At 36.0% G+C, this 24,289-nt stretch overlaps 1 protein-coding gene across 3 annotated transcripts in view; it reads right to left on the bottom strand.

The window, feature by feature from the left end:
• Positions 1–24,086, bottom strand: part of PPP4R3B (protein phosphatase 4 regulatory subunit 3B) — a 63,542-nt gene extending 39,456 nt beyond the window's left edge. The window contains exons 1-4 of one of the 3 annotated variants that reach the window (XM_057743584.1): positions 23,610–24,086; positions 22,314–22,369; positions 12,574–12,672; positions 4,017–4,640 (exon numbers count right to left, since the gene is read on the bottom strand). In XM_057743584.1, the coding sequence (XP_057599567.1) occupies positions 4,017–4,640; positions 12,574–12,672; positions 22,314–22,369; positions 23,610–23,751 (921 nt within the window). In that variant the 5' untranslated portion in view covers positions 23,752–24,086. The remainder of the gene's footprint in view (positions 1–4,016; positions 4,641–12,573; positions 12,673–22,313; positions 22,370–23,609) is intronic. The other 2 variants (XM_057743586.1, XM_057743583.1) reach the window with 2 other exon arrangements.
• Positions 24,087–24,289: the final 203 nt, after the last annotated feature.

Below are 24,289 nucleotides of genomic sequence, written 5' to 3'. Positions count from 1 at the left end.
AATATACCTGCCCGTTTTCTTACTGTGAATGATCCATGAAGTGGTATCAATCACTTAAAGCCTTTCTGAAATAAGGTAGTGCATATATGAAAAAATGAATGAAAAGCACTAGGTATGATCATGGAAAATATGACATGCTCTCCCACTAAGCATCCGTTGGTGCTATTCAAAGATACACCACTGACAGATAACCCCTTTCACTGTTTGATTCAGAATAGTGTTCCTTTTGTTATTTGTTAAATCCTTTTGGATCTTACGTACGGAGGCCCGAATCATCCACCTTCAGAGTGTTCAACTGCATAAATAATCTTTTACTTATCCCTCAAATCACTTTTTGGTCTCAATATTTTAGATTTTGGTGAATAAGTACACATTTACCTCAACTTGTACCTTTTATAAATTTTTATCTTCCTGCATCTCTCCCAGATTAAAGCTTCCTTTCCTGTCTAAAGATTTTTAACTTTTTCAGAATCTTTTCATAGGAAAATAGTTTCAGTTCTTTGATAAATACAATTTCCCATTTAAATTATTCTTATATGACTCATTATTTGTGTGCTGACAGCTAGAACTGCATAGAGTATTACAGATGCAATTTCAAGTATTACCATCTCCTACGAGAATGCTTTCTGATTTCTAGTATATTTTTTCTTCTGATCTCTAACATTATTTTTGATATCATTCTACACATGCACTCTGTTCCAATGTGTGTATTAAAGGGAGTGATTGACAGCTTAAAGCCTATCATAAATATAGCTGGAAAATTTCCCCCTAAATCCCTGGTTCTTCAAGTAATTAAACTAGTTTCTCTAAATCACTTTAGTTTTTCTCTTCCATTTCATTTCAAGAGCTTTTAATAAATTATAATGATTTTAAATCAAACTGTGCATGTCTACTATTTTGGATAACAAAACCTTAAGGGGAGAAGAGGACCTGCTCCTAAAAAGTCTGAAATAAACTTTTTTCTTTGCAATAATGTAAAAATGGGCACACACACACAAAACCAAAATCCCAAACCCAGGACCCATTCACCATTAAAAATTCTAAAAGAATGCGTAGACACAGAAATTTAGAATTACATGAGGCTTTCAGAGATTACCTAGAGATTGCCTAATCTAATTTTAAAAGTCCGTCCCAAAGAATGGATTTATCAGAAGCTGGCTAGTGACAAAAATGGATTTAGAATCATTGTCTCCTGCATAATGAGGTTCTGTCACTCCCACAACAGAAAATAAAATACAGGATAGATTCTTAGGTAGCTCAAAATGAAACAAGCCAAAGCAAAATATACACACAAACTAGAATGGCCCAAATCCAATAAGATAAAATTTAATATGTTAAATCCTACACTTGAGTCCAAAAACCTCTAAAACAAAACCATATCATTGCAAAGTTGTTTTCTTAATGGTGTTGGAAGACATATTAAATTAATAATTGGGATGAAACGTTAGAAATTTCTCTTTCAGTGCTGAAATCCTGCAAAATATGTCAGAAAAGAACTAAACGACTGATCCTACTGGGTTTATTTTTAGCTCAACTCTTATCTATGGAATAGTGAAAATTTAAGCAACGTGCTAAAATGTCAACATTTGAGATACCTGTCCTTAATCATTTCTAGTGTAGGGAGAAGTTAAAACTTCTTGTTCTGAAAAGGATCTTAAATCTGTAGCTGTCTGTGTGGAAATAACCTCAATTTACTGGCTTTTTGGAATTTAATTTATAAAACATTTTAAAGTATATTTCTCAATCCTGAACACAAGGGATTTTGATCTGCAATTAGAAAATTCAGGTTAACCAAAATCTTATGCCCCTATTATGGTTAAGATAATTCCAACATGTTATTAGAGTATATACTAGGAGCCAGTGACCACCCTAAGTGCTTTCATATAATTTCTCAGATAATTAACCTAATTTAGGCTAGGAGTTATCTATGTACTTTTATACTACCTTATTTTGGTCCAGTTAGATAAAATTCTTACATTTTTGCTTGCCTTATGCAACTAATGCAACAACAGGTTAATACTTATTTAAGAAGCTAAAGATATGTATACTAGTTAACCAGATGGATATGTGGAAACATCTAATGCCTACAGGGAAACCTCAGAGATGAGCTTTAGGAAATGGGCCTTTAAAGCCAATGGTCATAATCTTGCCTTCTTCTCACACTGCTGAAAATAATATTCAGTCATGGCTGGCACATAAGAGATAACTAAATGGTAAACCTTAAGTAAACAACAGCTCATAGTATCTGGCTATTTCATAAAATTTATCTCATGGACCAGAAATGAGTAAAACTTGATTTAAATAAGTATAACTTTTCATGAATAAACCTATGACAAAATATATAAAATGACACAGAAAGTTATAAATATATATTACTTTGCATAACATTTTTTAAAACATAAAAAAAGCATTTATGATTTACTGTTATGGATTTGGCAACCCTTCTGAAGTCAAAAGCAGTCATTTGAAAGCTACACTTGAGCTTCTGTCACTGGGTCCTTTATATCAACTATATTGACTGTGGGTCTATTTCCAATCTCCTGAGACTATAACTTTTTCTGTCAGCAAGTGAAATGGCACCCTGGTTTGATTTTAAAAAGTAGGTCCCATATATTATAAATGGAACCTTATGTGTAAGTCCAACTTGCTTCACATTTATTACTATGGAATAATGAAAAACTGCTTGGTCAAAGAATGATCTGGGAAGTCAATCGTATACAAAAGTAAAGTAATAATAGAAAAGTGAAAAATGGTTGGAAGTATCATGAAATGGAGTCTCATAGGTAAGTACTAAGACAGACATTCTTAACTATTTGGTCTCAGGACCCCTTCAAACAGTTCAAAACTACTGAGGACCCCAAAGAGCTTTTATTGTGGGTTATGTTTATCAGTATTTACCATAATTAAAACTGAGACACTTAAAAACATTAATTTTCATTAAAAAAATAAGCTACTATATGTTCATATAAATATTTTTTATGAGAAACAAATGTATCAACAAAATTGTAAAAATTTAGAAAGAAGAGTAGCTTACAGAAGACAGCTGGATTCTCACCTCTTCTTTAGCATTCACTCTGTTGTGATATGTTGTTTTGGTTGAATTATATGAAGAAAATACAGCCTCAAAGTGACATGAAGTTAGAAAAGGGAACACCTCACAGACTTCTCTGAAATGGCTTCAGGTACTCCCACAGGTCCACACACATTACTTGAAAACCACTAACTACACTAAGTACTAGATATTAGCTGCTCAATAAACTTAGTGACTGCCGTGAAATAACAAAAGCAGTTATGTAGGAAACTGTGAGTATAGCATAGTATACTATCACAAATAAAGCAAAATCTTCAAAATCATGCTTACTACACAGTTGGGGTGTAAAGAATTAACATGATATAAATATGGTATAAAACTCCTATTTTACAACTCAAGGAGACAGTATAAAATCAACCTCACATAGCAAACAATCTAATTATCATTTACTGACAATTAATGAGTGTTTCTCAGTCCTGGCTGCACATGTGAATTATTTGGGACGCTTTAAGCACACACACTCACATATATCCCCAATAATGACTAGGTCTCACAAAATGGAATAAAAGATACTTAAAAAAAAAAACAGCTGCTTCTGTTTGGGATGATGAAAAAGTTCTGGAAATAGTGGTGATGGCTGCATAACCCTGTGAATGTACTTAGTGCTATGAATTGTACACTTAAAAATTGTTGTAAAATTTTGAATTTTATGTCATGTATACCATACCACATTTTTTAAATGCAAAAAATGAAAAGTTAAAAAAAACCCAGCTGCATGATAGGACATTTAGAAATATAAAAGGTCACATTAAGAAATGATTCTTTTTCAGAAAACTACGAGAGAAAGCCCCATTTTCTATGCTTGACAGTACATTTAAAGTAAGCAAAAGAAATCTTTCAAAAAGAAGAAATGAACACCAGCTTAACTATTATGGGGACTAAATATCTGAAAACAAAATTATGAAAAACACCTTAGTTTACTTACCTGCAACATACTGACTATCTCAACTTTGTTGAAGAAAATAAAAGATGTGAGAGTAGAAAGAAAATTCTCTTCAAAAACTGATGGTGTAGGCAAAATGATGTCCTGAATGTACTGCACCCTGTAAGTCTGATGTATTTTTTGCCTTAGTTCAGAGTCTGTTATTGGTATAACTTCTTTAAACTTTGCAGTTTTGGTCAAGAATTCTCTGTGCCTTTTTGGCTGAGCCAAAGCAGGGTCATATTCAAGGCATCCCACGACATCCATGATACACTCATCAGAAAACATTACCTCAAACAGAGTTGCCTTATTTAGGAATAAGATTCCTCTAATAATTTCATACAAATGGTGTAAGCCTTCAGTGTTTTCTAGGTTCTCACAAGCTTGGAACAGCTGCAGTAGTTTTTTAATATAGCCTTCATTTTCCAAGGCCAGAGCCAGCTTTTCCCTACGGATAGGTGAGGAGAGAACTGAGGTAACTAAGTCAGCAATCTCTTCAAGTTTATTGAGTTCACATGTGGGCAGGTCAATCAGATGACTGGTTTCAGGCATTTCTTCAAATCGTTCTTCTTCTGATTCATCAATAAGGTCCTGTGTGACTTCCACTGATGGATCCTTACCTTGAACCTAAAAATATCCAAGTATAGCTGGTTACCTTAAAATATAAAAGAATTCAAAATTTTGGAAATCAAATCATTGACCACTGAATTTTTTTTTTAATAATTTTTTTTTTTTTTGGACTGCACCTCACACATGGCATGTGGGATCCTAGTTCGCTGACCAGGGATTGAACCCGTGCCCCCTGCAGTGGAAGCAAAGTCCCACCCACTGGACTGCTGGAAGTCCCCTGACCACTGAATTTAAGTAAAAATAACTTTCAAGGAATCTAACATAGTCATGGTTAATTAAAAGTGAAGTCTAGAGGGGGAAAATACAACTAGTTTAGAGTTAGTTATTTGAGTCTTCAGTTACTGACTGCAGACGGTTTCACTTCTAAATTTCCAACTTAAAATTTGAGGTTAACTCTAAGCCCTAACAACCTGAATATTTCAGCTAATGTTATGTAGGTTTGATATTAAATTATGCAATAACATGCAGTCATTTAATTTTGCGGAAAGTAACTACTCTTCTGTTGGTCCCCAAAATCACTATGTATGCCAAAGCCATCACACTGGCTTAACAAGAACACTACTGAGTTCAAATCAAATTAAAACCCAACTCCTTGTATATTCAAGAGTAAGAAAATAAGATTTCCTCAAAATACTTTTGAAATTCACTTCTGGAAAAATACTTACTTTTGCTCTGAGCCTGAAACTGATAAACAGACTAATAAATAGTCTATTCTTTTAAAAACTGGCATTCATTTAACATCTGTGATAAAGTCTCCAAGTTCTATTATCTAGATTAAAAACCACAACATAATGAATAAAGAACTGCTTTATGATTCAGGTTGACTGCTTTATGATTCAAGAAAAGCATGGCTAACATAACAAATTTTCTATAATGAATTACTCTAAAAAAAATGTTTAGAACTTTATTTTCATAAATTTTCCTAATTCTTAATCCAAGAGTGCAATCATCCTCTCTCCTCCACCTTAAAACATTCTGAATATCCTAAGTAGAAAAAGTTCCACAAATTTCCAAATCTACCAAAGCAACACATGAAAAAAGATCTAAGAACTTAGAGAAAAAAGTAGATGGATATACTGATGCATACAAGACACATTCTTCCCTAGAGGAATGACTATTTCTTTTACTTCTGAGTTCTCAACAGAGTAGCTGGACTTAGGGAGGATGACACACACATATAAGAGAAAATATAAGTAACAAGGTCATAAGAGCAGTACAGATAAAATGCCTTGGAAACACAGAGACAGGGAAATTCCAGCTCTTGGAGTGGGGGGTGAGCAGAGAATATAAGGAAGGAATCATAAAAGCAGTGGCATTTGAGATTTTAAGTGGACCTTCAAAGGTAGGTAAGATTCAGATGGGAGATAAAGGTACTCAAAGTGCAGGGGAAGAGCACAGAGCCAGAGAAATGGAAATGTGTGACATGCATACGGCAAACAACAAAAAGGTAAATATAGACTGCAGCCAGATCATGAAAAGTCAAGCTTATCAAGATTATTGTTCAGGGAAGTGAACGTGTAGCACTGTCCTTTAGAAAATTAACCCGGCATCAGCTGCATGAGATAAATTTGAAAATAGAGATAAATAAGGGTGTTATTTCAAAGGTTACATGAACAACTGAATTTGGACAGTGATGTTGGGACAGATGAGGGATAGCTACAAAAAAGAGAAGAAATCACAATGACCCTACAGTTTTAAATCCATCATTAGGAAGATTATGCCTTCTTTAACAAAAACTGGGAATGTGGGAGAGGAATGTTAGTTAAGAGTTCAGTTTTATTAAGTTTGAGGTGTTTGAATATCCAGCTGGCAATTAAATCTGTGGGCCTACTACTCTGGAAAAAGAACAGAAGATAAAGATTTAGTATTACGGTAAGAGTTAAAGCCAGAAGACTCTTGACAGTAACCAGAGAAAACAGAAACATAGGGTGAGGGGAAGTAAGAAGAATCGGAGGTTACTAAGAATGAATAAAAGGAAACCAGAGGAGTTAACTTACAGTTCAAATGAACATAGTTTGCATATGTTTAAGAATAAAAGCATAGCTCTGGAACCATTCACTAGGTTACAGCATGTTTACTTCCTTGCTATCTAGTATTAACCCTTACAAGCTTCCTGGATTCATCCTAAATGTAACACTGAACTGATCTGTCAATAGCACATAAACCCAAGTGTCTATCTGAATGTCAATAGTGCTGTCCATCAGGTATTTCTGGTTCTCTCCCTTTTGGGGCACGTGAGTTCATTGCTTCCATGAAGTTACATGTAGCCATGTGACTTGCTGTGGCCAATAAAATGTGAGCAAAAGTGCCATGTGTAACTTCTGGGAAGAGCTTTTAAAAACCAGTGCTCTGATTTGCCACCTTTCTTTCCCACTTTGCAATAATCCTGGAAGTATTAAAATGAATTCTCTATCAGAACTTCCCTGATGGTCCAGTGGTTAAGAATTTGCCTTCCAGTGCAGGGGATGTGGTTCAATCCCTGGTCAGGCAACTAAGATCCCACATGCTGTGGGACAACTAAGCCTGCAAGGTGCAACTGCTGAGCCTGTGCGCCAGAACTAGAGAGCCTGCATGTCACAACTACTGAGCCTATGAGCTCTGGAGCCCATGTGCTGCAACAAAAGATCCCATATGCCGCAGTGAAGATCCTACATAAGGCAACTAAGACCTGACACAGCCAAATAAAAATAAATAAATAAATACTTAAAAAAAAAGAAAAAAAAAAAGAATTCTCTATCAACTTGGGTCCCTGAGTGGCTCTGCTGAGCACAGGCCCTTCCTCTCCAACACTTGTCAAACGGCATTAAGGAAAAAAACTAAACTTCTGTTGTGATACGCCATTGAAATTTTAGGATTTTGTTATTACAACATAACCTGACCTTAACATTCTTTTTTTTTTTAAATTAATTAATTAATTAATTTACTTTAATGGCTGTGTTGGGTCTTTTTTTGCTGTGTGTGGGCTTTCTTTTAGTTGCAGTGAGTGGGGGCTACTCTTTGTTGTGGTGCGCGGGCTCCTCATTGCCGTGGCTTCTCTTGTTGTGGAGCATGGGCTCTAGGCACGTGGGCTTCAGTAGTTGCAGCACATGGGCTCAATAGTTGTGCCTCACGGGCTCTAAAGTGCAGACTCAATTGTTGTGGCACACGGGCTTAGTTGCTCCACGGCATGTGGGATCTTCCTGGAGCAGGGATCGAACCCGTGTCCCCTGCATTGGCAGGAGGATTCTTAACCACTGTGCCACCTAGGAAGCCCCTGACCTTAACATTCTTAAAGTCAGTCAACTTTCTGCTGAAAAGGTTATGGTAAGTCCACACTACCAATAGGATTCTCAATGAAAATTTCTCTTTTCCACACTCCTCTCCTAGTCCCTACACTACCGCTTTAATTTTCTTTTCCCTTTCAAGTGTCAAACATTATTACTTCCCCCTGTAAGTCTCATAAAAGAGACCTTTCTCCCTTTGGGGAAAAAAAAAGGCCATGGTTCTCAACTTCCTCCAACGTTCTTCTTTTCTACCTCAAAATTTATCTTCATCCATTTCCTTCATCTGTTTCAAAGAAAATGTCCCTTCCATTTTCTGAGGTTAAAACTTCCAAATGTACTTCTGACTTTAGGCTTTCTAAGAGCTCAAAATATATCAACTCTCTTAGCTCTTGTTTTTATAATTTCTTTCTCCTCAATGATTCTTTCTGTTCTATCACTTATCATTTCTCTTAAGATACTTATTGTTGGGGCTTCCTAGGTGGCGCAGTGCTTGAGAATCCTCCTGCCAATGCAGGGGACACGGGTTTGATCCCTGCTCCAGGAAGATCCCACATGCAGCGGAGCAACTAAGCCCGTGCACCACAACTACTGAGCCTGTGCTTTAGAGCCCATGAGCCACAACTATTGAGCCCACGTGCCTAGAGCCCGTGCTCCACAACAAGAGAAGCCACGGCAATGAGGAGCCCGCGCACCACAACAAAGAGTAGCCCCCACTCACCCGCAACTAAAAAGAAAGCCTGCGCACAGCAAAGAAGACCCAACACAACCAATAAAATAAATAAATTTATAAAAAAGATACTTATTGTTCTTTGAGCTGTCAATCTTTTTCAAAGAAGAGTTCTATTTTCTCATTATAAGGGGTTAAGAAATGACTGGGTCATATGTTTTTTACTGAAATTGTTCTTTCCAAGGTCAGCAGCCACCTCCCAGAATTAAAAAGTAAAACGTAACATTATGGTTCTGTTGAATACCACAGAGTAGCTGGGAGCAATAAACTAAATGTATACTCAGCAACATGGCTAGATCTTAAAAGTACAGTACTAAGTTGTGTAGTAAAAAATTAACCTTGCTAGACCAGTAGAGTTGCCAAACCTAACATCCCTTTCAAAGGTGGAAAAGTTTAGGTAAAAATCAATGACAAATGAGAAGGAGAAATGGTAACAAAGGGCAAAGGAACGAATAGGTAATGAAATGAGGGAAATCCAATATTAACACTGGTGCCTTAAGAAAAGCTCAGAGTAAGAGATGATACTCTTTTAGCTCAATTGTAACAGATGCCGGGAAGGGTGAAGCCATATGTTTATGAAGTCAACCACTGCTCCTGGGACTCAACAAGGTTGAATGGAAGTCTGTAAGTCAACCTGATAGAACTGACACCACCCTGGGAGATACTGTCATACAATAAGATGAACCGGACCAATTATTAATGACTGAGTGGGATTCTAGTAATGCGCCAGTATCTACTAACTCTTACTTTTCAGGTTATGTCTACTACCTTTCTGTAATATGGTATAAAACTGCCACTGTTGATCCAATACCTCATGTACATAAGCCTTACGGTAATACTGATATTGATAATCAATTGTATTGGGAAACGGAATTAAAGCCTCCTCAGCATATAATGTCGATAGAAGATGACTGGCATAAGGAACAAGTGGACTTATTAGCTGTTAACCATCAGCTAATTTCTACACTAAAGAGTTCTCTGAGTTTACCATAAGGTACAAATTGCAGTGGATCAAGGAAGGAAATGAGCAGTCAAAACAGTGCAAAAATATAAAAAGTAAATCATTGCTTTATAGGACAAAGTAGTTGTTTCTTTAAATCTACTTCTAGCCCAGACTGACTCCTCCAAAATGTTAGGCACATTGGTACTAATACTATTGCTCTGCCATATAAATGCTACACTAAATGTAGATGTTTAGACAAATGTGACCATTTTGTTGTAAGAGTCTTGGCCAAGGGCCAAAGGAGGGGCTTTGCAGTGAAGGACTAATCTTGCCCAAAGAAAGGCTTGGACCTCGCCTAGCTCCTGAAGCACTCTAAATATTCTGTTAGGAGTATTTCTGTTTACCTGGGGGCCTTGGGCTATGCCAGACAGTCCACACATGTGCACTGTATAGTTTATGGAGGAGATAGTGGGCCGCATAATATCAGCTCAACCTCTGGGAGTGCTGGTAACTAGAGTCAGCCACATGGGTAGTCAGTCTGCTTATATGACTAACCCCCCAATGAAAATGCTGGGCACAAAGGTTTGGGTAAGCTTCCCTGGTCAATAATACTCTGTGCATGTTGCCACGCATCATTGCTGCGAGAAGTAAGTGCTGTTTGCATGACTATTCTGCAAAGAGAAAATTGGACTGATGCCTGGAACTCTCCTAGACTCTGCCCATTGTGCCCTTCCCCAATGGTAATTTTAACCTGTATCATTTCGTTGTAATAAACTGTACCATGAATGTAACAGCTCCGTGGAGTTCTGTAAGTCTTTCTAGTGAATTAGTGAACCTGAGAGTGGTCTTGGGGACCTCCTGAACTGCATGACTGAAAAGAGTAAAAAACAAATTTCAGCAAAAAGTTCTAAGATAAAAGTACAAAGTCTTTAAGATTATATATACCTAACAACATATATTAAATAGCAGGTGATGAGGTGTGGTGAGGGGATAAATGGGGCAAAGTATAACTGAATATGCTCATCACTGGAAAATATTATCCACCATATAAATTTATGTTCTGGCAGACACATAATTCGACACCTAGTTCTAAACAAGACACTTGTCTTCTGTTTTATTCATTTATTCTTCAAATATATACCAAGTGTATACACAGCATGTGCCAGTTGCCATGCTGGTATTGGAGAGAAAAAATAAAATATCACATTTCAGTCTTTATCATAAAAAAGGTTAATCTTTACGTACTGCTATTAATATTCTGAACAGCCTTACAAATATTATGGTAAAGTAATCTTTCTTTTATTTTGAAATTATTGCTTTCATTATTTTCTTGGACCATTTTTCTTCCCATTTCATGGTTCAAGTTTATTGAATCAAGAACAAAACAACAAATCCTTATGGACTGCATATGTATGTCTGCTATAGGTGTTTTTTTTTTTTAGATCTCACACCTCACTTTATAGAAGACTTTGCAAACATAAAATTCAATTTCAATCCTTGGAGAGCACATGAGATAAAAAAGGGTAAAAATGAGGATCTTCTTGGCATTACCATCCACAGGTTTAAAAACAGGCAAAACAAAAAGGTGAAATATTAACAAAACAATTTGGATTATATTCTTATGTATATTGTATAAATTAAAGAAAAATCCTATTTACTAATGTTTTCAACTGTTCATCAACTAGAATTCTAGTATGTGTGTATGTTAATAATGCTATAGCAATACATGATGTATACACAGTAAGATATGAGGTAGGAAAGAAACAAACCATCCACTCCCAGATAAGAAAAGTTTAGTGATCTAGAGCCATATGTCAAATAAGTGTTTTATGGAATGGTAAGATTCATATTACACTTTCGTGGGCCACTTTATTATGTTGTTTGACACTGTTATTGGCAAGACCAAGGAACTGTGGTCAGTTTGGCACTGTTATTGGGAGGACCAAGGGAAAAAAAGGACTGTGGTCAGATACATAGAACTACCTCAAGAACCTTCAGTAGTAAGAATCCCTAGAGGTAAAGTTGATAAAGGTGAAAATGACAATAGTCAAAAAACACTATAACAGAAGATTACACTAGGCAACCACCGAAACGCAGTGATCTCCATTTACAGAAAAGAGTAATTAAAAATGAATTTTATGACTAATTTAAAATTCTAGTTACCAACTGTCATAGCCCAGATTTGCCCAAGGAAACATAACTACTAAATGTAATGTGGTACCCTGAATAGGATTCTGGAACACTGACTTTTAAGCTGAGGAAATCTGAATAAATGTGGAATTTAGCTAATAATGTAATATATAATACTGTATATGTTATAATAATTATACATAATAATGTACGAATATTAGTTCATTAATTGTGACCAATGCATCATACCAATGTAAGATGCTAATAATAGGGGAAACTGTGAGGGGAGGAGATATCAGGGAGAGGAGTATATAGAAACTCTCTATTTTATGCTCATTTTCACAAATCTGAAACTTCTAAAATAAAATCATTAAAAAAATTCCACTGCACACCTGAAACATATACTTCAATTAAAAAAAAATTCTAGTTACTCTGAGAGCTACCACCTATCCTACATCCTGCTACACTATAAGTTCCTTCTGAGTTGAAGTCATGAGCACTTTGATCAGTATCCGGCACACAGTTATCCATAAACAGTAAGCAAACAGATGACCAAATGTTAAAGTCTAAAAGCCTTAGAACATAATTATTTAATTTTTTTTGTTAAAAGATCTTGACATTTTGTAGGGTATTAATTATGAATACATGCTATCAAATCTATAGTAGTAAAACAAAATTACAACTTTTAAAAAAATTTTAAGTAAAAAATTTTGATGTGTAACATAAAAGACATTTGCAGGTCAGGTTATCAAATTCTCACACAAAGATATTATCTCTCCACATTCTAATACATATCTTTTAGATAAAATGAAAAAAAAAAATCAAGAATGTATGCAAACAAGTTAAATATTATTAAAATAACCTTACCTGACAAATTTTTTCCCAGATCTCATCACAGCCAGCTTTTTCCTGAAAACTTAGTGCTAGATCATAGTTTTCAGCTTCTGACCAAACAATTAATGTATCCTGTTTAAAAATAAAGATTTCTGTATCATCACACCAGAAAAGAACTACAAAGTATAAAGAAAAATCAAGAGGACACAAAACAGCACAGCAACACCCTCACATAAGTGCAACTAATGTACACTCAACTGACATCATATAACTGTACTTTGTTATCCTTTGAAACTTCAGTAGTATCTGGCAATGAAATCATAACTTTGGTATTGAAAATGACAGTGAGCAATTTTCTGAAATAAAAAATATTAAAACATGTTAGCAGACTCTAGCTCATGTTACCAAGATAATGTTTAATGGAAAGTCTAGCATTCTTGGCCAAAATATCATGTAGACATTCTAATCATCTACTTCCTACATTCCTACATTCTAAAATATCTACTTCTAATCATCATCCAGAAAGTCAGCTGTTCCACTCACTAACCACCTATCACCTACCAGTTTATTTTTCACTTTAAGCTGGTTGTCAACTGGTTACCAGTAGGCTAACTAATAGCTGAAAATTATCCTAAGGTTTAACCCTTTCTATTTTTGCCTTTTTTAAATCTGGAAAAGCCTTCAGGATATTAAGGAATATGAAACAATGGTGACAGAAAATACTTGCTCTATCTGTATTACCAATAGCACCTAGTTCAGCAGCTTAGACAGTAGAAAAATTAAGAACCTCAGGTTTTCTAGGATGTCCTTAATTATATCCCTCCCAAAACATTATGCTTTTAGGGAAAAGTTGTCAACTTCCTTATTAAAAACTGAGGTTTGGTTTTAAATTAAAACACACAAGTTTAAACACTAAAATCACTATGCAACACCTAAACGAAATGGACTTTTAAAGGATACATAATAACGAAAGTTTAATATGGCTAAAGCTTTTTCAAAAAAATGCACATTTGAGTTTATTCCCTAATTATCAAAAACATAACCTATAAAAACACCTTATAATTATTAATTGTTCAGCTGACCAGTACTTACAAATATTATGGCCTGATATTAAAAAAAAATAAAACTAAAAGTGAGCTCCAGATTAATAAAGACAAAGCTTTCAGAATGAAAACATTTCAATACTTTGGTAGCTCTAACCAGTACGTGAAAAATATCCTTTAATTAATCTAGGCCTCAGATTAATACTTATTTGCTGTGTAATCAGGTAAGAAGAACACTGAAGATCTGTGTTCTAGCTTCTGGTTGGCCATACTTCTTGGAAGGGATATTTGCCATCAGCTATTCTAAAATTTTACCAGGTCACTCTTTCGTTTAAACACCTTTGGTGGCTTCCACCATGTACAGAAGAGGTTTTGAAGTCTTTTTAAAAAACCAGTACAGCTGGACTTCCTAGGTGGCGCAGTGGTTGGGAATCCTCCTGCCAATGCAGGGGACACGGGTTTGAGCCCTGCTCTGGGAAGATTCCACATGCCACAGAGCAACTAAGCCTGTGCGCCACAACTATTGAGCCTGTGCTCTAGAGCCCATGAGCCACAATTATTGAGCCCGTGTGCTGCAACTATTGAAGCCCACGTGCCTAGAGCCCGTGCTCCACAACCAGAGAAGCCACTACAATGAGGAGCCCACGCACCATGAAGAAGAGCAGCCCCCGCCCTCAGCAACTAGAGAAAGCCTGCGTGTAGCAATGAAGACCCAACACAGCCAATAAATAAATAAAATAAATAAATAAAAAAAAACCAGTACAACTTTATAAAAAAATTTTTAGGCAGAATCTCCAAAAAAAAAAAAAGATAAAAACAAAGCTATTCTGGTTAAAGCACTAGGGCACCCACACAAGCTCTTGTTCTTTCCTCAGTTCCTGAGTTGTTTTTTTAGAGCCCTCCTCAAAACAGCTACATGAACAATGATCTCCAAACTTTTAAAAACTGTGTGCCTCTAATTACTTACATATTATACACAGGAATATAATATTAGTGTATAGCCATACTTTATAAAACATACACTAAAATAAAAATTAAAAGGCTTATATAAAGATTAAATAAGCAATATTTTAAAATGTTTAAACTGTAATGGCTCCATATTACTATTAGTTAGAATTCTAAGACCCAATATAGTTAGGGCAGAATATACCCATAGGAGAAACAAATCCATATTTAAAGCCATCCTTTTAATAATTCTGAATTTTGGGGGAAAGGCAACTTTTTGTAATACCTATTTAATCTGTTTCGGTTTTGTAACTCAGCCAACAGAGAGATCATACTAGGAGTGTAATGTCAGTTTGACCATTATCTTGTTCACTTGCACTTATGTTATTGTTTTCAATCCATTTTAAGGCACATGCTCACTTTGTTAGGGTTACAGATTAGTTTAAACTGGAAAATATCTGTAAACAGTTATCTACACATACAGGCTATAATAACTCACAACAGGTGCAAAACACTTTTCATAGAAATGTTACTCTTCTCTCAGAATACCACGCTTATTTTTGACTCTTGACCATGTGACTTTATTAAATATTAGCAAAATTCAACTTCTTTTGAAAAAATAAACAGGTTTGTTCTCCAACGATTCATACTGTGCATTCCATTTTGGAGTTCACTAGTACAATAGAATGAATGAAATTCAAAACCCTTTATCCAGGCATCCAAGGTCCTTTCCATTTTGGTTCCAATCTACCTTCTGAGAGAAAAGTCCAGGTAAGCAACAAAGTCTGAATTAAGATAACTGAGTCCCCTCTTCGTATCATTTTCTTTCATTCTTTCCTTACCATTCTTAACAGTAAACTCTTACCCATAAGCCAGTCAAAATCCCAGAAACTAAATAGGATTTATATTCAGAATCCTTTTTCAATACAAAGAGGATTAATCTTGGGAAATGGTTAAAAATACAGATTCCCATGCTTCTCCCTGGGGTACAGGTCTGGAGCAAAGTCCCCAAATCCTTATTTTTAACAAGGGTCTCAGGTAATTCTTCGCCTAAGGCAAATCTGAGAATATGACCTAAGTGTATCTCTAGTTGGTTAACAGAGGCTAGGGGAAGTGCCATCAGACTAGGCACCTTCCATCTCTATGTACCTATCCCAAATGGGTGATAAAATCCATCTTTCCTTCTCCCCTTCCTCCATATCTTACTGTCTCAGAAAAAAGTACCCATAAGAACTCCTTAGAACTGCTTATTCCAAGGGTCAAAGTTCCTAGGTGAGAGAATACGCAGCTGGCACAAGAATACTGAAACTAGAATGAAGTGTCAAATGGCAGTTTCCTACATATCCAAAAAGCGTAGATTGAGTCAAGCCCAATTTTTCATAGTAAAGTCTGTTTTCAACCACTGTGCTTTGTGATATTATATTTTTTGCTAATCTGTATGTGGCACACATATCTTTGGGATGTTATTAATGCCTCTGTTTAAACCAAGGAAAGCTTACAGTTTTCTTCTACTAACTAAAACACTTAATCACCACTATGTCCCTATAGAAGTCAGATTTAAAATGAGCTTTCAGGGAGAATTATATCTGATCCGGTCCTTAAAAAAAAAAGTGGTTATGTCCAAGCCAGGAGGGGAGTGAGACATGAACTAGAGAAGCTAGACAATTTAGCCTTTACTCAATGCAGTTTTACTATGAGAAATGGTTATTTTCAATCTTATATATTAAAAACATTCTTGAGCCAATTACTGTTTAAATCAGAGGTTCTTAACCCAGAGTCTACATACTCCTTAAAATTTTATCTAAAACCTGATGCATAACATCTTTTTTGGGGAAAGGGTCTCCAGTTTTTATATACTCACAAGGAGTCCGTGACACATTTTAAATGGTCTAACAAACCAATGGATTATCTGTTTCAGTTTTCCCCCTTGGTACTGATCCACTTCATTAACATGAATAAAATTTAGTCATGAAATATTTGAGATCCTACTGCTTGCCAGACTAACCCTATCTTTGCCCTCAACGACTGACAAAATTAATACAGAAATAGTTGAAGTTTTTCAAAAGGAATATTATTTTTTTAAAAAAAAGGAAAACGGAAATATCAGACTTACAGAATTCAATTTACAGGTTCAAAATCAATTCAAAGTCTGAAAATGAGTGAGATTAACCAGACAATGCAGCATGTAAGTCTCCAGCAGTTTCTAATAGTAGTTAACCTAAACTCCTTCTGAGATAGATTTTTACAATAAAGTATGGTATAACATATACTCCAAGACAGACACGAGGACACTGCTTACAAACAGTAATACTATCTTATCTTCTCAAAATCTGTGATATATTTGGGTAAAATGGGAATAACCCTGAACTAGAATGAGGACCTGGGAGCACCACCCACAGATGGTGGGTGTCCACTGTCCACTATTTTGGTGACTTTCAGCAAGGTATTTAACTTCTTTGATTTTCTTTCCTTATTGAAAAAGAGAAAATGCTGCCTACATAAGGATTACTGTAAGATTACTGTGAATACAGTTATCTTATTGCACTTATGTGTCAGGTACTGTGCTAAAGCACCTTTCATAAATTAATTCTCAACTATTATATGAGCTGGGTAGTATCTCCATTTAAAAAATGAGGTTCAGAAAAAATTTGCTCAAATCATATATCTAGAAATAACGTAATTAAAAAACTTAAAAGAGTATCCATCCAACTCTAAACCCATGTTTCTGTTATTATGCCCCATAAATAATGCGAACAAATTCTAAAAGACGGCAAGGTCTTAACTTGTTTTCCAAGCGTCTTCCCTGTGGCATTATAAGAAGTTAAAAATTAGAATGAACCCTCTCCATCTGATTCCCAAAGAGTCCTCCTTGATTCCAGACTACCACCCAGAGCACATCTCTACCAATCACTGTGTTCCATCTTTCCAACCTAATCATTCATGTCCTCCACTTATGCACCGGATCTACAGTTCAAAGTGCAGAGTGGACTCCACTCATTACAAATTCATGCTGCTATTTTAATGCAGCATTCAAAATTATATAAACCTCTTCCCCACTCACATTTTTATTAGTCAATTCCTCACCAATTAAGAGATAGACACAATAAGATAAGATCACTTTCATTTCTACCTTCATCTCAGTGGACATTCTTCTAACTAAATCCTAGAATATTCTCAGTCTTTCTCTCGGCAGGATATGAAACAGCATTTGCTGACTGATTGTCCCTTCTTTCCTTATCACAGTTATATCCTCCCTTGGTCTGAAGACAACACATTTTCCAGATGCTCTATTCTTTCCAACTGCTTATTCTTTCTTCTTCTTTAGTGGATCTTCCTTCTTCCTGATTACCAAACACCTAATCCTGCATCATGCCCTGTCAATTCTGTTTTCCATATATCTCTCAAATTTATCCATCTCTCCTGCCATCACCCTAACCCAATTCAACATTATCTCTAGCTTGGACCCATGCTGCACTCTCTCAACCAGTCTCCCAGTTATTGCCTCTCTTCAATTCTACAGACTGATGTTACTATTTTGGATCATGTCATTTCTCTGAAAACTCTTCAAATGCTTTCAACTGCCCTTTAAAAATCCTAACTACTGATAGTTGACCAAACCATAAGCAGCACTCAACCAACTATTATTGGATCAATGAATAAATGTGGACAATTCAACAAGACTCAGTCTTAAGCTGTTCTTATAACTCTATCTCTAGTCCCACTTCAAAGCCTAAACGAAGAAAAGGCATAGAACAATATATAGTTTGCAACCACTTATGCCAATAAAAGGGAGAATTATACACACACACACACATATATGACTGCATGCATATCTGTTTACATAGGCACAAAACCTCTGGCAAGATATACAAGAAACTGGTAACACTGGTGGCCTCTAGCAAAGGAAACTGGACAGAGTCCACGGTGGGAGAGACTTCATAAATACCTTCTGATTTTTAACAATGTGAATGTATTACCTATTCAAAATAAAGAATGTCTTCCCCCCCCGCAAATAAACAAGCCTCTAGCCAAAAGATAAATGTAAACCTGCTTTCTTCTCAACTTTGCAGTTTCTGAAGAGAACCATCATTTTTGTGGCCCCAAGGCTCAAAAACTCTACTAATGGCCTTTATTCCTTCTCTTTCATATTTAATCATTCACCAAATCTTCCAGCACTTTCTTGAAACTATACTGGACTATATACTGGAGTTCTGTTCCTTCTTTGCAATTCAATTTTCTGCCCTCGAACAGGCTTTCATTTCCTTGATCTGAATTATTGCAAAGGTCTTGCTACCTAAAGCTCTTCTGTTTTCCTCCTTACCCCCAATTCATTATTCATGACATTGCCACATGGGCTTCCTAAACACAGTATCACTTTCATGTTAGGCTCCTACTCAAGAACCTATAATGGCTCCCTTTTGTTTAGCAAACCAAGCTCTCAAATAAGAAACCTCTGCTGCAAATAGGTTTAATAATACTTTTTGTGTCAGGTGTACTATTTCCTTCCCTATCACAGTTCCGTCAGCAGACACCACCAAGGAGAGTGAAGTTTTTCTCAATGATTCTGGCTCAAATCAATCTCTCCTTCTCTAAGTTTCTACTGCCCAAGTCTGTGGAATAAAGTAACTTTTCATAGTATTTTGTGAACTTCAATTAAGAAACTTAACCTTTCTGTACCTTAGTTGCCTTATCTGTGAAATGCTTTCATAGACTCTTGATAAGGACTGGGCTAAAGCACTTTATCAGATATTTTATTATTATCCTGTAATTGCTTCAGTTGTTACATCTTGTCTCCCAACAAAACCCAGGATGAGGACTTCCTTGTATATCTCTCCCAAACTCAATTAACACACAATTGTGTTCAAAATAAAAGGTATACACCCTATGATTCTGCTTTTGATTTAGTCACAATCAAATGGGACTGATTCTAAATAACTTAAATTTTGACACATGTACCAGGCACTTTATTCTGTGTTACACTGCACAATCATTCTCTTTTCTTTCTGATGTGTTTATTTAAACACTTCACAAGTTTATTTGCTCCTTAAGGTTAATTGTATCTTCTTCCCATTGACTATCAATACTTCAGTATTGCCCACAGTAAACAAAGAAAGTGAGGTGAATCAATGATTTTCTATTGATATCAAGTCATTTACATTATACTCAACTCATTCTAACTTATTTTGAGCCCACAATTCAGTACTTAGCTCATTTTAGAACTGTAATATTAAAAGAAGCATGTTAAATATTCCTTTCTGGATTTATTCAATGTATTCTAATGTAGCAAAGTATGCTATAAACTATAAATGTCTCATTAACTCACTCAAGGCTTTTTTAAAATTAAAAACCCACTAATGATCAATATATTTCATATACATTTTGGAAATAAGTACTTTTCTAGACTAATTTATTGAATACGTAAATGATGACATTAAAAAAAAGATAATTCTAATGAACACAGAGAAACATCAACTTGTTTGGAAATCCCAATTTGTGTAACCTGGTAAAAAGACAAAAAGAGTAAGATTTTGGTGAGACAAACATATCTATTACAAAAAAAATAAGTTTAACATAACCCCAATATAGCTCTTTGATTTCTATCAGAAAAGTGCAGTCAATTTAAACAACAATAAAGAAAACAACTGACTCCATTTACACAGGTTTTTCATTCTTATACACAAAGCTTTTCCAGAATATTCTCATTGCCAAAGAGTTCTCTTAAGCTTTAATGTTATTTAGTAAAAGTACCCCAATTAGGGGAAAAAGTATTTTTAAAAAGCCCTAATAGCAAAAAAAAGCCCTTAATTAAAAAACATTTCCCCAATCTTTAATTAAAATTGTTTTTTAAATAAAGATTTTTCTCCTGCAATACTTAAATTCTCTAGCAAAATAACATGACACACAAAGTTACGTCCCAAAGTTTCTAAAAACATTCACAGAACCACTGTGTAACTCTGGACAAAGGATGGGGGACTATTTTGTACACGAACCTCTGCCATGATGTGATCTTTCTAGTTAAAACAACAGCTAAAGGATCTTGTACACAATTTGAGAAGAATCCATAACATAACTAATTTGCAGTGAGTCACACTTAAGAACACAGTTCCTGAGAATTTTATATTCATGCAGGTAGGAAAAAAACGATTACAAAATATTAGTATTTCTTTCCTCACAAAGCAAGCAAACAAAAAAACAAAGCAAAAGTGACTATCTGGTAAAAGTCAGAACAAAAGACAGACAGTAACGATCTGCCTGGCTGACTTAGAAATTAAATTTACTTAAGTTAACTTAAAATATCTAAGGTATAAAAACACTTTCAGACCTTCAATACAGAACAAATGTTTGATTCTCCATCAAAAAAAAAGACACATATTTTCTAAGCACAGAAAAAAACAACTGAATATCGAAAACTAAAAATATTTCAAAGAACTGATTAAGAATGTATTATATACACAAAACAATTGTTTAACAGTAAGACTTTTACTAATAATGTACTGTGCAATAGATATAATTTCATTCCTCCAACTATGAAGTATTTTTTCCTTGGCATCTAAATTTTCAATGACCTTGAAGAAAGTAGGCACTGATGATGTAAATATAATTAATTTATCTGTTCCTCCAAAAATCTCTGCCATATTCACTTCACATATGGAACACAAGAAAACTGGAAATAATTCAAATGTCTAATAATAGGTCTATATCATACATACAATGTTTTTAAAAAAGCCCAACTAAATCTACATTAACATTAACAAATCTTCAAAGTAACAGTGAGTGAAAAATGAAAGTTGCAGAGTACACGTAATACGAGATCAATTTTGTAAAGTTTAAAAACACACAAAAGACTACATATTATTTATGAATACATACATATGCAGAAAAGGTATAAAAGCATGTACAGAAATAATACACATCAACTTCAGAACAGTGGTTACCTATAGGGAGGATGGAGAATAGACAGAATGAGATGGGTACAAAGGGAGTTTTAATTCTATCCACAATGTTCAACACTACAAAAAGATTTGAAACAAATATGGTATAATGTTAACATTGTTAAATTTGGCGGTGTTACACAGACACTCATTATCTTATTCTCTGTATTTTTCAGTTTTGAAATCTTTCATAATAAAAATGAAAATATTCACAGAATAAAGGAAAAGTTGAATCACTGCTGCCATTTCCAGATTAGATAATTAGGCACACTAAAACACAACACATGTTTTTTCCCCCAAATAAGACAATAAGTATTAACAGAAAACATTACATAATAGGCAGTGTACACTTTGATAAAATATCCATTGGTTATTATATTAAAAATATACAATAATTAAACAACAGGGTTAAGTACTTCTACTTTAAAATCTTTACCTCTGAATGAGTCAAAGGATCTACTTTCACACCATAAACACGGTTTCCTTGCTTTAAAGAGTACCCCTTTGAATTTTCCTTTATGCCACTTCCTTTAAATGTGATTGAGAATAAAAGGCTTAGTGTACAGGATATAGAAGATACCCGGCTAACTACAGTTAAATAAGACTAATGAATCATTGTATTCTAATATAAACTAAAAGTGGCTCAATTCAAAGACAATAAATTACTACCAGTACGAAAGCTTTCACTTTTCAGTTTGAAACTTTTAATCTGCAAGGGAAATACATATAGTCTATAACTTTGTTTACCAAACATTTTTTTTCTCTTGTCAGGAAAACTTTCCCATCTTTGTCAGATTAATACTTCCTTGATCACAGATGAAGTCTTTCAAATTAAAGATAAACAACTACTTGCCTGTTGTTTCTGATATGCAGTGTTTGGATTTATCTTTGATTCCAAGAGTAGTGATCCTGAAAATTAAAAAAATAATATTTATAAGTTTCAATTTATAAAACCCTGAACCAGCACATCACAATACACATTAAAAAAACTTTTTTTCTTCCTCCAGCAAGACATCTGCAGTAATCAAATGTATTCCAATTTACATTTTTCTCTCTAAGAACGACATTCAGACCAAGAATATACGGAGACTAGATGACATTAGAGTTTTATTGAAATAAAAAATTTAAGGTCTAAATGACCACCTGAAGCCAAATTCTTTTTAACAGTTATTTTATTGCATTTCCAGTTTAACAAATAAATTACAAAGGACCATAATAGGGATCTAAGTAGTTAGTACACAAATTACAGAACTGCATTTATCCTTTTCCCAAGAACAAAAAGGACACCTCATGTAAACATAAACGTCCATGACTATTTGAAAGAAAAAATACAAGAGTACAAGATATGTCAAAAACCGAAGACTACTATGTTTCTTTTAACTGCACGTACCAGTTGCTGAAATTCAGCGATCAGATTACAGTGAGGAACGTGTTTTAATTAAGGCTCTACATTTTATAACTTAAAAATACTTCACGTTAAGACTCGTACAATAAATCAACGAATACAAGTTTACAATCTGCTTTGGTGTCCTAACTTGTTTAGGTTGTACTTGTTCACAGCACCCTCTACAAAGATAGCCTGGAGGAAGCCCACACTGAAGATGTTTGTGCTTGTGCGTGCATGTATCGTGGCAACAGTCTGCAATAACCCCAGGAAAAAGGTGCCTTTTGGTTTTTCCCCAGCACCTGTCGACTGTGGCAACTGGGGATAGTTAGTAAAATCAGCTTTAAAAAAAAAAAAAAGACACTCAGAAAGTAAAGTTTCACTAAACCTTTGTAGCAAGCATATAATGGATAAGAAAATAAAGAGGGACGGGGAGGGTCAGTTCCCTAGAATCAGATCACTGCCTTGTTTCTCATTACTTCCTCACTTCACTCCCACTCTTCCCCCTCTCTTATAGAAGCAAGACTGGAAAGGAAGGGGTCAAGGGTTTAATAAGGATAGGAGGCAGGGGAACAGAGAATCTGCGTCCGACTGAGGGTAAATCCCGACAAAATAGTTTGTTTTCACCGTACTGAAGTGCAGACACTAAAACCAATGCGCTGTCCCAAGCGGTGGCAGTAACAGTACTCGGCCCAGGGCCTAAACCCAAAGGCTGTGCCCAAACCGGAGGCACTGTCCCCTATCCTACGGTTCCAATAACCTTACCGTCGGACTCTGCCCGAACCAGCAGCGACATTCCCTTGAGCTCCTCCACATAGGTGGAGGAGACGTGCCCGGTGCCTCGGTCGTCCCATTGCCGGTCTTCGTTCAGGGTATAGACCTTCACTCGCCGCCGCGTATCAGACATGGTGGCTGCTGTCTCCACTGCTCCAGCCGCCGCCTCCTCGCTCACCTCGTCCGCGCCCCTCACTCTTGAGAGACGGTGGCGGCGGTGGCGACAGCTGCAGCGGCAGCGGCGGCTCCGGAGAGGCCTGAGTTCACCATGGCTCCCAAGGTTCAGCCGCGGGAAGGGGCAATAAGAGCCACTAAGATCTTTCCGCCCGGAGTCCCAGTTACCTCTCACTTCACCCCCGCACACACCCACCCTCCCCACCCTTTGCCCCCCAGAGCTCGCTCGCTCTCCCACCGCCGCCGCCGCCGCCGCCGCCGCGGTAACTACTACAGATCCGCCATCTTGTAACCCGATTCTCTCTGCCTTTCTCTTCCTCCTCCAGCAGGCTCGCACGGGCTGTCCTAGCAGGGGCTACGGCGGCCGACGAGTCCAACATACGTCGCCTCCGTTTCTGCACGCGCTTCCCGGGTCGGTGCTGCTCGGTGTTCTCGCGAGGCTGGGTACTGGACTGAGGTGGGTGGGTCTAAGTGCGTTCTTCCTCCTCTCTCGGCCC

The sequence above is a fragment of the Hippopotamus amphibius genome, chromosome 7 (genome assembly GCF_030028045.1).
Source record: "Hippopotamus amphibius kiboko isolate mHipAmp2 chromosome 7, mHipAmp2.hap2, whole genome shotgun sequence".
Lineage (NCBI taxonomy): Eukaryota > Metazoa > Chordata > Mammalia > Artiodactyla > Hippopotamidae > Hippopotamus > Hippopotamus amphibius.
This window is presented reverse-complemented; position numbering and strand designations above follow the sequence as displayed.